The sequence below is a fragment of the Fomitiporia mediterranea genome, assembly GCF_000271605.1.
Source record: "Fomitiporia mediterranea MF3/22 unplaced genomic scaffold FOMMEscaffold_11, whole genome shotgun sequence".
In the NCBI taxonomy this organism is placed as follows: Eukaryota; Fungi; Basidiomycota; class Agaricomycetes; order Hymenochaetales; family Hymenochaetaceae; genus Fomitiporia; species Fomitiporia mediterranea.
Genome location: NW_006760396.1, coordinates 589,196 through 603,864, shown reverse-complemented (window position 1 = coordinate 603,864; position 14,669 = coordinate 589,196). Strand labels below are relative to the sequence as shown.

Below are 14,669 nucleotides of genomic sequence, written 5' to 3'. Positions count from 1 at the left end.
GCACTCAGGGAGTATGAGCTACTAAGAATGATAAGCCATAAAGAATGAAAGAAAGGAAGGTCAAAGATAAAGGTACAAAGAATAAAGGGATGGACAAAGGGTAAGAGACTATAGAATGAACAAAGAATGAAGGGGTGGTCAAAGGAATAGGATAATGAAGTAAGGAAGGGTAGTAGTAAGAGTCAGCATACATATAGTCCATAGACAGTGCCCCCAAGGGACAGAAGTCCTGAGTTCTGGTACAGAAGGGTGTAGAACCCTCGGAACTGAAGGTATGAGAGTAGAGAATCGTAACACTACTAAGCTGTCATCCAAGGTCCGAGGAACACACAACTTCATCAGTAACTGATCCTGTGATTCCTGTCGGTGCCTGGGTGTTGTTCCACAATATGGTGTGAGGCAATATTTATAAGTTCCCCACCATGTGAGAATTGGGAGTCAAACGAAGTGGGACACTGGACAGATTTGAATCGAGCTTGACCTCCGAACTTACGTAATGCTCATAATCGAAATAAAGCTTGATGTACACCGTACAGAGAATTGGGGTCGGGAGACTTCTGCAATATTTCCATTTCTACAAAGCAGGTATATGGGAGAGGAATAGGATTACACTATTGTAGAGCCTATGGAACTCCGTAAATGTCATCGCCGTACCCGTCCACACCCAAGAACCACATCATCACCGACATAAACAGATTCATCGTAGTTCTCGTCGCACCTCATAATTTCCTGTTATCAACAAACTCGACTCACGTTACGCGCATTATGTCGGACCACGTTCACGCTCAACTAAAATATCGGATAATAACCCATACGATCCCTCCGCCAAGTGCGATAGCGGCAATAAATATCCCAATAATCCACATTACTAACTCCGACGTGGTCAAGTCATGTACCGGACCTGCCTCTCTTAGTTCTCCATTTTGGATCGCACCAGATGCACGGAGCTCTTCGATACGTTTTCGTCTGCGGACTGCGGATGTAATTTCGGCGTCTCGATGTGCAATACGTGCGCGTGCGTCGAGTTCATTGAGTGAGTACCCGGCTTGGGAACCTGGAGATGGGAGGAGGACGAATGAAGGGTAGTGCGATTCGCACCATAGTTCGATCTGTGGTGAACAAGTCAAAAACACGTTAGTAATTTAGGTATTAGATAAATGCACAAATTGTAGTTGTAACGTGAAATGGATTAATTAATGGTAAGTAGGGACGAACCTTGCCGCATGCCACGGAGATACGGAGAAAATTGGGGTCTGCAGGCACAGCTTTCGCGTGGATATCACGCGCGTAATCTCGGAACATGTACGCCACATCGCGTGGATTTGTTGATCGCATAATTAACTACGGCAAATTCGTCAAATTATAAGCGATTGAAAAAGCGGGCAAGATTTTAGACATACTCTTGCGGCAGCAGCCTTCCGAATCTTCACATTTCGGTGGAATACAGCGGGGTTCATAAAGCAAAGCGCTAGAGTAGCCATAGCCATTGTCTGCGGGATTGCACAGAAGTTGAATACACTCTGCGTCTTCAGTAGAGCGATATACTCCAGCGAATCCACAGCATGTCGAAGTGCGTCAAGCGTCATTGCGCTCAAGCACCAAAGAGCACGTTGTTCATTCTCCGGTTTGTACATTTCTCGTGGGTCCGCAAAGCCAAAGGATTCTGACCAGATTGCTCGAGGCCAAAATAATCGCCCAGCATCAACGTCTTCGCGGAAATCTCTCAAGACGTTTGTCTTTTGAAGTAAAAGACCCATGGCATTCGAAAGAGCGAGTTGGTCGCCTAACCAAGATACTTCCTTCCCAGACGCAGAAAACAGTCGAGAAAGGCCTTCCCCGACAAGGCCAGCAACATAGTGACAATATAAGTCAAGATCCTCCATGCTTCCGAGACCAAGTGTACCGGTCTTGTACGCGAGGTGCGCGTAGTCCGCCATGCCCTGTGCCATCTTGTCGCAAATGTCGAGAATGACTGTTAGGTATGAGGGGTCGAGCCGAAGGAGTTCGTCAATAACGACATTGAATTCAACGAGAAGCTGTCTGTCCCTTTCGCGAGGACCGTTTCCCGTGAATGTCCATCCTGGCGTTGCACATTTTTGAGCGAAGGATCGGAGCAGAGGTTGTTTGACCTCGTCAGCTATCGTCATGTCATCTTCGATAGTGTCTAACCCGCGTAATACAAGGTAGAATAAACATATCTATCCCAACAATTATTTTCTCCATTTTCTACAATAAATTACGGTACTTACCACACGCGCTAATTCACCGTCCAGTTCTTTAATCACGCTGGAGAAGCTTCGACTGGTCATGTCGAGGAAGTACCAGCACCTCCGCATGCTCTCCCTGTCATAACCCGAAGTGGGATATTCGATTGCAGAGGTGATATCCCGTTTCTGTTCATGGTAGATCCAGAACTGTGTAAGGGTGCGGAATTCGTTCGGGTGTGTGAAGAGAAGGAGAAGGAGATCCGTCGCGCCCATGATGGAAAATGCGGACAGGGGGTAGGGCAGCAACGATGACGGCGACGACGACGGAGATGATGAGAGAAAAGGAGAGAGTGAGGGAGAAAGAGAATGGAACGGGCAACGGAGTCGAGTAAATGACGCTGAGCTGAGAATTGAGACTCGTACCACTCCTCTCTGCCGAAAATACAGATGATGTAATCAATGTCGATCCAACTCGGGCGTTGCCTTACATGGCAACAGCCAGTCAACTTGCGCTGTTCCGCACGCGACATAAGCCGTCCAGTTCAATATACCCAATGCTTCCGGCAGACAGGAGGTATACTGCATGCTTAACTACGTATCTCACTCAGATACACGCTTCCCGCGTACAATCTACATTTTCCCATTTGTTCATTTTGTTTTGCTTTTTTGTCACGCGAATCGACTAAACCGCATGGTCAACTGGTCCTGCACTCTCATAATCGAAGATACCTCCTCGTCTTCACCCTGTTTGCATGCAGATATACTTTCTGGCTCCCACATTGAACTAAACTGATCGGTTTCGATTTCTTGATGATCAACGCTGGGCGTCTGTCATTGAGCGTCTGTCGCTTGATCTAACTGTATTTCTCGCAATGAACCCGCAAAAGGACGCTGTACAATTGACAAGGGTTCGCATCTTATACCAGACCATCATTCTTTGCGTTACTCAAGCATCGACTGTCTGGCATGCCTGGTGAACAAGTCGAGACTACAGGACAACTCTCCATTCCTGGTTCCACACAGACACAGTAGGCACAAGCGTCTATTCTATTCCCACGCTACTAGTACTGATAGCATCTGTGCAGGGCAATCCATATTCGACGTAAAGCTTCAATGTCGCTAGTGATCCTTGCATATATATGCTGATGGTCCGTATTTGCAGGTATTGAAGTCAAATATAAGAATGCTCTCAGACGACGGCCTGTCTCACTGGAAGTCAAAACTGGTGCTGATGCATCACAAAGCTCACGCCGGTATCCATTGGAAGAGGATATAACCTGGAATATTGACAGGTTGGTGCTAAATTTACCAGATTACCGAACACACGATAACGAGTATTTAATTCTAATGACAGACAGCTGGCATCTCCAACAGTGCTCACTATCGTTATCCGTGAGCATCGAACTATGCACTCGGATAAGAGATGTGAGGTGGTCGTCGCTATTGAAGATAGCATGGTGATCAAGCCTGTCATCGTTATCGACGGTATGATTGCGCTGGTATCCTGTCTTACGGCTGACTTGCGCTTATTCACAACTTGTTTCCAGAACCACATGGCAAACAGATATCTGTTAACGTTCACTGTGAAACCGCTGGGCTGGTATGGAATTAACCACAAGAAGCTGTGTGCATGATATACTAATCATTGCCCGTTAGTTCATCGATCTAATCCGTCGCCTTGTCGAAGAATCGCAGAATAGACTGGATAAAATGAAACACTTCTTGGACAACCTCGGGAGGGCGTGCGAAGTCCTGAACTTCGTCGCTAGCATCACGGAAGTTGCATCCGACGTAAGCGCCCACGGTATTGACTTAGAATCAGCAGTTTTGAAACACTCTTACTCTAAGGTGCACCCTGCGGTCAACGCAGCAGTCTCTGCAGTAAATCTACTATACGAGGTACCAACAACTATTCTCGCCGTGCACGCACCACTTATAAATTCTTTCAGACATGCAAGAAGCACCAGGTGTGCCATAAAGCGGCATCGGACCTTATGGCTGATCTGGCATCATTTCTTCCCTTTGTCGAACTGCCCAAGGATCATTTAAAAACTAAAGTTACTGCTCAGACGGCAGATGACATGTTAGTTCTCTTCGAAAAGATCGCACGCATGATAATCCGGTACTCGGATAGCACTACGTTGGGTATGCTCTCGCATGGTTCTGAGGCTCCTAAACTCTGATGCAATTATTCATTAAGGGATGTTGCTATGCGACCGGATTGACGAGGTTGAATCATATAAAGAAGATCTCAGGAGGAAGAAGGAAACGTTTGATTGGTGCGCAAAAACAGAGATATGGAGGACTGTCTTGAGCATAGGTACGAGCTAATGATTTTGCGTACTTCTTCGATGGGAAGATAATGTCACTTTAGAGGCGTTCGAAGAGTCTTCGGCCCTGAATCGACTGGAACCGGTACGAAGGGCTTTTTATAGCACGGAGAAATCATGCTTTGACGGATCGAGGAGGACGATACTTCAAGCGATAGATAACTGGTCAACCTCGGACTCTAAGGTGCTCTGGCTCCACGGTTCGGCAGGTTCTGGAAAGACAACGATCACACATACCGTTGCTCAGCTTTTCGACGAACAGAATCGCCTTGCTGGTTGCTTCTTTTGCGACAAGAATGACAGTGATCGTCGAGACCAGCATAGAATAATGCCGACGATTGCATATCAATTAGCAAAGTGGCATGAAGCCTATCGTACAAACATTTCCAACGTCTTACAGGGCCGCGGCGAACTCGATCTGAACGCGGGGTTGGATCGTCAATTCGAACTGCTAGTGAAACGTCCGTTATCGCAGTTGACTGTCCATCTGCCCCCACAGCATAGACCTCTAATTATGGTTCTGGACGCATTGGACGAGTGTCATCAATTCGCGAACTCTGGCCCACTTCTAGCCGAATTTATTAGCGATATCGCACATACGGCACCTTGGCTTAAGGTCTTTGTCAGCAGCGCGAAGTTACCGGAATTAGACGCTTGTTTTCTTGAATATGACGCTCAGCACCTCGACATCAGCGATTCTTTGATTGACTTGGAGAATGATATTGCCGTGTACGTGAAACATTGTTTGGAGGAGAGCACACTATCGAATGCGGCGAGACGTACACTTGCGCCCAAGGCTCCCAAACTCTTTGGTCGCATCTCGCGAGCGTTCCCTGCGTCACATCCAACTGATGGTGCTCAACTTCCTCGTCCGGTCAAAGAAAGCGGGCAATCTGGTGTCGATGCAATGTTTCACATAGCGCTGCATAGTATCGCAGAAAAGCAAGGAGAGGAGGGGACATTGTCACCGACAATATCGGACGTTTTAGCATTTGCATCTTGTATTACCAGTCAAGGATCGCTGACAGAGGCTACTCTCATACATGTCTTGCGTCAGTTCTACGCAGGAGTAACGACACATGAACTGCACAACGCTATCGATTCCCTTCATCCACTCCTAATCAAAGATGACAGTGACGTACTTCATCCCATATTTCCATCGGCGACCTTCCGGGAATTTCTGGCAGACAGAGATCGCTCGGAGCCATTCTGGACAGATTCACGCTTGCTCAACAGTAAGCTTGCCTGTGTATGCTTAAACGTTCTGCATGAGCAACTCAAGTTTAACATATGCAGCCTGGAGTCGTCTTACCTTAGAAATCACGACATCCCTGAATTGGACATGACCGTCAAAGCTAGTATTTCTGATGTGCTTATCTACAGCAGCTTGCACTGGATGGACCATATTTCACTATCAGGTGACGGTTATGCTCTACACGACGCTGTGACCAACATGCTTTGTTCTCCGAAAGTCTTGTATTGGATGGAGGTCCTGAGTTTGTACGGCTCTGTGGAGAAGGGAAGGAAAATGCTGCTGGAATGTGCTGACCATTTTAAGGTGAGATCGCCTTCAAGTCCACTTGTATTTTTTCTTTATCTCATACATGTAATTAGCACTCTGCAAAAGTTTTCCACGCCGCAATCGAACTAAGCGACTTTATCTCTACCTTTCTCATTCCAATGGAGACCAGTACACCCCATGTTTACATGTCTGCTGTGATGTGGCTACCGTCAGACTCTTTGATAAGGCAGTGCCTTCGATTTTCTTTCGAGAATGGGTTATGGGTTGTTCTGGATGAACATGGGGATTTCAACTATTTGGGAACGAGACTCAGTGCCACCTTCTTACCGGTCGAAGCTGATATTGTACCTCTGAAGGACCATGTAAGCGAGATATGTATCGCAACTTATAATCAAGATAGGACCAGGATTGTATCAGGGACACACTATGGAATATTGCAGATCTGGAATGTGCAGGATAGCAAGCATATTATTTCCAGCACATGGAAGGGGCATAATGGCCGTGTTACGTCTGTCGCGTTCTCTCCGGATGGGTGTAGGATTGTATCGGCGTCAAATGACAAATCTCTGCGGATTTGGGATGCGAAGGACTGTACGCCTATCGGCAAGCCTTTAACGGGTCACAAGGGCTGGATCAGAACTGTTATGTATTCTGTAGATGGGAACACGATTATCTCCAAGTCGATTGGTGGGACGGTACATATTTGGGATGGTCATCGTGGAACGTTACTCGAGATGATTATCCCGAGAAAATACTTGTGGGATATTCATAAGGAAAGTTTTGCCTTGATAACAGGAGACGGGAAAACGACTACGACGATCCATAACAACTCTGTTGTAGAAATTCCCAAGGATGGCTGGCTCCGAACATCAGACGGCGGATTACTGTTATGGGTCCCACCGAAGCATCGGAATAGTTTACACACGAATGGCCATCTCTGCATTTTGACGGATGCTGATGGTCAGGTCATGACATTCAACTGGAATAAGCTCTACCATGGGAAGGAGTGGATTCAAATTATGCATCCCGAGGGTTCAGTCTCATGGACGAATACATTCTCCTAAACTTATGAATGTTGTGGTTATGTTGTATTATGTATACGAAATTCATCCCTTTCTGCCAATTACGCAGGTCAAATGCACGGAAATAGCACTGTATTTCGTACATCATGCTTGTCTCTCACAGTTCCACAGCACATACTTGATAGTGGAAAACATGCAGGAGACGCATGGACACATTATCTCTCATCGAATGCCTTCAAAGGACCGGGAATTCGAAGTAACCATTTGGACTGTCTGGAAAACACGTTTCATAGTATTCGGAAAATTGATAGCACAGGAGAAATGGCTATCCAAAGTAATGATTAAGGAAACGTGAGATGCTAGCATTTGAGACGGGGCTGTGGCAAACTAACAAATGAGCATTTCCTGGTCGGAGGTCAAGCAAGACAACGACATCATCAACTCAGTTACGTAACAGCTTCAAGCCCATGAGTCACGTGATGGACGCGGTTTGTGGCCTGGTTACAACCAAAGCTCAATTTAGCGCATGGTGCCACTGCCATCTTCAATGGAAATGCCCTCTAGACGTGATATGCCCTGTATAAAAACTGATATACTACTTCTGTAATATCAGTATCACTGTTGGCCTATAGCGCATCGCGGATGCCATTGAAGTCGCACCTTTATTCACTCAAAAGTTAACTGGTCAAGACGCAACATCAACCAAGCTTTACTCAATCCGAGTTAATCGTTGCATTGCAAGGTCAAGTAAATTCGGCATGATACAAGTACGCCATCCCATTCAGACTTTAATATACTTTCTCTATTTCTTCCGGGGAGCGCTAAGAACAGGATGTCTGAAGCAACGCCGCGGTTCGTCTTAATTATCAAAACACATCTTCACAGTAGACTGACTCCAAGAAGTGAGGCAACCGGCCACAAAAGTTAACTCTAGATTTCAAAGTCTTTGTAGATACTAATCAGAACTGAAGGGTTACTCGCCGACGATTCGCCGCCTATTTACTACGCTAGGACTGATTCATCGTGCTACAAGCATGTGGTTATCCGTAGAAAAAAACTCCGCAGCTATTCATGCAACCATCTTCCTCGCTGGAAACTATACTGAAGAGTGTCTCAATGTCCACGATGCAATCGCGATGCCCAGTTGGTACGTCGTGGCATTATCCGGTCGCTTTACGATGTTCTAAAGCTTGTATGACGACAATAGGTGGCCACGAGATCTGTACAGAGCGGTCGGCCACGATCAACGGGCCACATTAGATGCTGTATGATCACCTGTCCCGCGAGTATATATATCGGGAAGCAACCTCAACCTCAACTTGAACCCGAACCTTCATAATCTTCGCCACTCCTTCACTCTTCTCCTCTGACATTTTATCACCCTCCTTGACGTTTTAAGCATGGATAGCTACAACGGAGTAACTCCTATGCCAGGCCTTCCACGCCATCTAAACCCGTACGCTGGTCAGGACACCGGCAGACACACTCCTTTCAATCGCACCCCGTCGCCTCTGAGGCAGAGCATTGTTCCCTACGACTATCAAACAATCCAAGAATGTCCGATGGACGTTGATGCAGTTGGAAGCTCTTACCCCGTCTTTAATGTTGGTTCATCCACGACTAGCCCAAATGTTTCTCCGCGAAGATCGCCTCGGCTGTCAAGAAAGCCTAAAGCCGCAACTACGTCGGCGCATTCGACGAATACAGATGTTGTGTATGTGGTTAATGAATTTTAACTACTTGGTTCAAATCTTGACGTACGACTTTGTAGCTATCCTAAGAATGCCCAACGTGGTTTGTGATTCATTATCCACGTGCAACTAATGAATAGATTACTAACAGCCGTTATCAGCTTTAGAAGCGTTTAACAACAGTATAGCGTTTGCACATGAAAGCGCCAGCAAGGGGAAATTGTCGATGCATAACAAGAAGGTTGTCTTGGAGCATATTAACCTATGCATCGACACTGTGGCTTACGACCGCGAGAACGTCAAAATGGAGCTGAAGTACAAGAGCAACCACACCGAGTTGAAGGCTGCCGTGAGGCTCAAAGAAGTTCTCGAAGCCGAGGTCATCGCTATGAAAGCACAACGAGATGCAGTCATCGAACTTCCTATCAACTTGGAGTACAGGTCTTCACATTAAACGGGCGACGCGTTGCTCGGGTTATGCAACTCAGATGCGGGACATCGGAGCATGGGGGACGCTATAAGTTCGTATGGATCCTGTAAACTTAGACCCTGTGTGGAATAACATACGTATTTCTTTCCTCTGCTTCTTTTTGAGTAAGATGGAAGAGCCAACAATTTGCCAATGCAGCATATCATTTCTCACGCCGAAGATGGTTTATCGCTGAAAAGGGAATACAAAAAGAATCGTTGTAAAATGGTGTATAATGTAGTGTACTTCACCAATATGACAAGAACGCTAAGGAGGACATCAATTACCGCGGACCAGTCTGTCTCCGAGTCCATCTTCACTTGCTGCAGAGTGAATCTTGCGTATGCGAAACGACACCGATTACGTCACATCAGAAATTCAGAATCCTGATTCGTGATTGATGCCTGGACTCTGAATCCATTCTTGTATGAATGGTCATCAAGGGGTTACTGCCCAAGTGTATGCATGTTGTACTTTCCTCTTCCATTTTTTGTGTATAGCTAAACTAAATGACATACATAACAAAAAATCTACTGTATAAAACACACTCCAACTGTGTCAGACAAAATAGCCACCCTGGGGCAGGGCTCTGTACTTGTCCTAAAGGTTTCCCTAAAGGTGTTCCAAAAGGTTACAGACAGGTATGAAAATGAAAGAAGACCTGTTGTGCCACACTACCTTGAAGAAAAGGAAAAGGCAGATCAGGGAATTGTACTGCCTAGTATAAAGAGGAATAGTAAAAAAGAAATAGAGTAAATAGAATACAGAACCTAGGGCAAAGGGAAGAAGGAGGATAGGAGAGTGGGCCAGGCCTCCATGTACTTCCTACATCCATTGAGTGTGTGGTAGTGTTGTGTAAGGTGATACTTCTTACTAAAGTTATGCTCACAATTGACACAAGTAAATGGTTTCTTCACAAAGTACAAAGGCACCATTTGTGTGTGGGAGTTGTTGATATAGTGTGTGTCAGCAACAGTATAGAGGGGACCCAAAGGCTCAGCAAGGGGACCCAGGCTACAACTATCCTACACAACAGAAATACAGAATGCAAGTACTAGAACATAGTCAGAACTTGTAGAACAGGTAGAGAGAGAGAGAGTGAGACAAGAGTAGAGTATATAGAGTGAGCCTAGGAGTACAGGACTACCTAGAGTAGACAAGATCAAGACTACAGGACCAGTCTGATCTTGTATGCCTATATATACTAAACTACACAAGAGCACTCAGAGATTATGAGCTACTAAGAATGATAAGCCACAAAGAATAAAAGAAAGGAATGTCAAAGATAAAGGTACAAAGAATAAAAGGATGGACAAAGGGTAAGAGACTATAGAATGAACAGAGAATGAAGGAGTGGTCAAAGGAATGGAATGATAAAGTAAGGAAGGGTAGTAGTAAGAGTCAGTATGTATATAGTTTATAGACAGTGCTTCTGAGGGACAGAAGTCCTGAGTTCTAGTACAGAAGGGTGTAGAACCCTTAAAACTAAAGGTATGAGAGTAGAGAATTGTAACATCACCCCCCCTCTAAAACCAATTGTCCTGATTGGTGAACATTAGACTTAGTTAGTAGTTTAAGTATAGGTTAGAACAGTAGAGCTTGGAAATCTGTAAGGCTGAGTTTGTGTAGAGTACTAGGATGAAGCTGATAGAAATCTCAGATTGTCTTAAGAGTATGAGTAAGGTTCTTAGTAGGTTCCTAAGTGTGCTCCTCAACTAGGTACCCTTTCTAGTAAACAAGGAATTTGAGTTTTCTGTGTAGTAGCTTAGTATTTACTATATACTCTACTTTGTATTCTAGTTTGGAGCCAATAAGTTCTGGTAGAGGTAGAGGGGGTCTTTGTTGTGAAGGAAAACTAGAATCATAGTACTAAGACAACAGAACCTTATTGAACACTGAGTGTATGTGCTTCTATATTGTTAGAAGTTAGAGTTTGTAGACAGAGGTACTAACCTTCTTTTCAATGACAAAGGGTCTGAAGTACTTGTTGTCCAACTTCTTCATTAGGTAATCCAAGGTCAGATTAGTGGCTTCTAGTATAACCTTGTTACTAGACTGGTAATCCTTGGCTGTAAACCTCTTCTAATTATAGTTCTACTTTATAACCTGTACTACCTTCTCTAAAAGAGCTTATACATCCTTCCTGGTTCTGTACATCCATTCTACAAAGTCTGTTGTAGATTCAGAACTACTGTTCTGGTTCAGAACTGTCCCCTAGTACAGATGTCTCTCATGATTGAGGAAGAACAAGGACTGTCCTATTACAGAGTGTTACTAGTTATTATGTATGAATTCTGCTAGAGCTAACTATTCAAACTAATCTAATTACTAATGATTAATAAACATTTAGAGGTAGAGCTTGATCTCCTGATTAACTTACTCAGTTTGACTGTCAGTCTACAAGTAATAGGTAGTAGAAGGGTTCTCTTAAATTCTAAGAAGTGTATACAAGTCCTGTATGAATTTTGACTCAAATTACAGTCTGTAATTGTGAATGAGCTTCTAAGAGAGTCTGTACAACTAGAAGACATGATTCTGATAGATGTGTACTATACTTTTGGAAGTAAGTTCTGTTTGAGTCAGAACTATATAGACTTGCTTAGAGAATCAGTTAACAATTATACAGATAGTGTTGTAACTCTAAGACTTGGGTAGCTTACTAATCAGGTCTACTGAGACTTCTTCCTAAGAGTAATTCAGGATCTAATGTAAATGTAGAGGAGCCCAAACCCTTGTCTGGTAGGCCTTAGTCTGTTAGTATGTATTATAACTAGTCATGTACTTTAGTATTTCCCTCTACATTCCTAACTACTAGTAGTTCCAAGTAATGAGTTCCTACATTTTGTGTTAGTCTAAATGTTCTACAGTCAGATTGTTGTGATGAGCTTAGACAATGTCCTCCTACAGCTTCTAATCCTTTAGAATGTATAGTCAGCCTTCCTAGTAAACTTGTCTATCCTTATCCTTCTCCTAATCCTTAGCCTGCTTCTCTAACTACTTTACTACAACCTAGTCCTGTATGTGTCTCAGAGCTTACTATATGTAGGTGACAAAGTTAACATCCTCAGATTCAAGTTGGATCTCTTAGATTGTCTTGAATACAAAACAGGAATTGTCTAGAAGAACAAGATTTTTATTATCATTCTCTCCCCTTTTATAACCTACTTGTCTTAAGAGTAAATTAGTTTTCATTATTTGTATTCTAGGTTTGTAGGTTAGTACAAAGTCATAATTCTACAGTTCTAACATCTAGTAGGCTTAGTAGTAGTTAAGCTTCTAAGACACCTGGAAGTACTAGAGATTAAGGTGATTACTCTAAATCTTAAACTTCTGTACAGTACTAAGAAGATATTAACACTACTACTTTAAAGAACAGACAATTGTAAAGAGTTTCTTATTATAGATAGGGTAGTTCTGTTCTGTTACAGAGAGTGATTCTGATTAGAACACTATTAGACACTACTTTCTGTTAATAAACTAAGACAGTACTACTCTATTTACAAAGTTGGAAGAGTTAGCTTTGACTCAGAACTTGTTTACAACTATTAGAACTACTAATATAGGCTTACTAGTAATAGCCTACTTTAGGGACTCAAACACAGACTACTACTAATCCTCTCATTACTAAGGAACATCTTTACTAGTAAGATTGTGAAAAGGCTGAGTAATAGTACTAAAGCCTTAAATAAAGTATTAGTAGTAGTTTACAAACCTAAGGAACACTTGGACCTGTTTTAGGTTTTAAGATTGTAACTAGTTCTAAACTGTAGTTACCTTTACTGGATCTATACAGACCTCTCCTCTACTAATTACAAAGCTCAGATAATCTACTGACTCCTGTACAAAAGAGTACTTTACTTCTTAGAGAAACAGTTTATTATCTCAGAGCTGTTATAGAACTACTTGGATTAGTCAGTAATAGTGTTTGACTGTCTGAGTAAAGATCAGAATGTTATCCAGATACACACTAACATACTCTAAGTTAATCAGATCTGTAAGAATGTGATTCATGAATGACTAGAATGTTGTAAGCAAGTTAGTTAGTCTAAAGAACATTACAGTTGGTTTGTACAATCTATAATTAGTTTAGAACACAGTCTTCTACTCATTTCTGTCTTAGATCTAAATATTATTATATCCTTATCAAATGTCCAACTTAGTAAAAACTCTAGATGTATGTGTCTTATTAATGAGCTCCTGAATCAGAGGAAGTAGGTACTTGTTTTTGACAGTACTCTTATTAAGACAATAATAATTCTAGACTAGGTAGAGCTTCCTATCTTTCTTTTTGACAAAAAAGAAAAGAGAGACTATAGAGGACTTTAAGGGTTGAATCCAGCTGTTCTAAAGATTTTCCTAAAGGAACTTGTTGAGCAACTCCTACTTGTCTCTGTTGAGTAAGTAGACCTTACAATCCTTGAGTTGGAAACTCTTAGTCAATTCAATTACATAGTCTTAGAGACAGTATTTAGAAAGCTAGTCAAATTCCTCTTTACTAAAAACTTTGAGAAACTCTTAGACAAAATCTGGCAGGCTGAGTCTATGTGTGTTCTAGAGTAGAGTTGTTCTGAGAGGGTTCTAAACTGGTTCTGTCTTAAACATCCTTCAGATTGACTCTGTTCTACCTTAACTAGAATATGTATCTAAATATCTATTCTAGTCAAAGAAGAACAACTGGTCACCTTTATTAGAACTGTTAGTAACATTAGAAGTGTTTACATTTACTTAGAACAGTAGTGTAAGGTAGTTATAAGACTTAGAACACTAATCAAACATAAGTGTCTACTCTAACTAGTTAATAGTAGGGTTGTAAGCCTTAAGCCATTTAAATCTAATAAAGACATCTGTCTTTCTAAGGTTAGTAACTCTGAACTCAATACTTTCCTTATAATTCTAAATAGTCATCTATAGTTAGACAAACTTGGTGATCTAACTATTCTGGTTTAGGGTTCTGTCTACATTGTATACTAGGATTAGAAGTAGAACACATTAAGTAGGAAGGTAGTGTTCCTATATAAAGGCCTTATTAATGTACAAACTAGTACATTTACTATTTACTAGAGTTATTGTTCAGATCCTGAGAAGGGAGCTAAGAGGATAGGGACTTAGAGCTAGTACTTAGAACATTCTCTAATAAACTACTACTTGTTCTAAAGGGAATGTACAGCTTGTACAGTCTTGTTATTTAAGAGGGTAAGTATATACACTAACATTTCCTCATTAACCTCTCTCTTTTAACAAGGACAGACTTATGTCCTTAGCTGTGAACTCAGCTAAGACTATCCCTACTTAATACTATAGACAAACTACTAAGTAGTAAACAGGGCTGAGTAGTGTTCTGAACATTCTGAGATCTTAGAACACAAAAGTAGCAAGTCAGATTGTGTAGATTTAGACTCAGATAAAGTGTGAAGAGAAGAATCAAAAG

At 42.6% G+C, this 14,669-nt stretch overlaps 2 protein-coding genes across 2 annotated transcripts; one reads left to right on the top strand and one right to left on the bottom strand.

Moving 5' to 3' along the window:
* Positions 1 to 542: 542 nt before the first annotated feature.
* On the bottom strand, positions 543 to 2,737 carry FOMMEDRAFT_170309 (farnesyl-diphosphate farnesyltransferase; the record flags this gene model as incomplete). Its single annotated transcript, XM_007269974.1, has 5 exons — positions 543 to 1,109; positions 1,216 to 1,341; positions 1,401 to 2,198; positions 2,250 to 2,639; positions 2,696 to 2,737. 5 exons carry the CDS (start codon positions 2,735 to 2,737, stop codon positions 786 to 788), a joined length of 1,680 nt encoding a protein of 559 aa, XP_007270036.1. The 3' UTR covers positions 543 to 785.
* Positions 2,738 to 3,173: 436 nt separating this feature from the next.
* On the top strand, positions 3,174 to 7,123 carry FOMMEDRAFT_160125 (uncharacterized protein; the record flags this gene model as incomplete). Its single annotated transcript, XM_007269973.1, has 13 exons — positions 3,174 to 3,235; positions 3,293 to 3,309; positions 3,370 to 3,499; positions 3,562 to 3,692; positions 3,755 to 3,807; positions 3,864 to 3,998; positions 4,056 to 4,106; positions 4,157 to 4,352; positions 4,408 to 4,527; positions 4,582 to 6,095; positions 6,152 to 6,421; positions 6,500 to 6,650; positions 6,717 to 7,123. The coding sequence occupies 13 exons, from the start codon at positions 3,174 to 3,176 to the stop codon at positions 7,121 to 7,123; spliced, it is 3,237 nt and encodes a 1,078-aa protein (XP_007270035.1).
* Between the last annotated feature and the right edge of the window lie 7,546 nt (positions 7,124 to 14,669).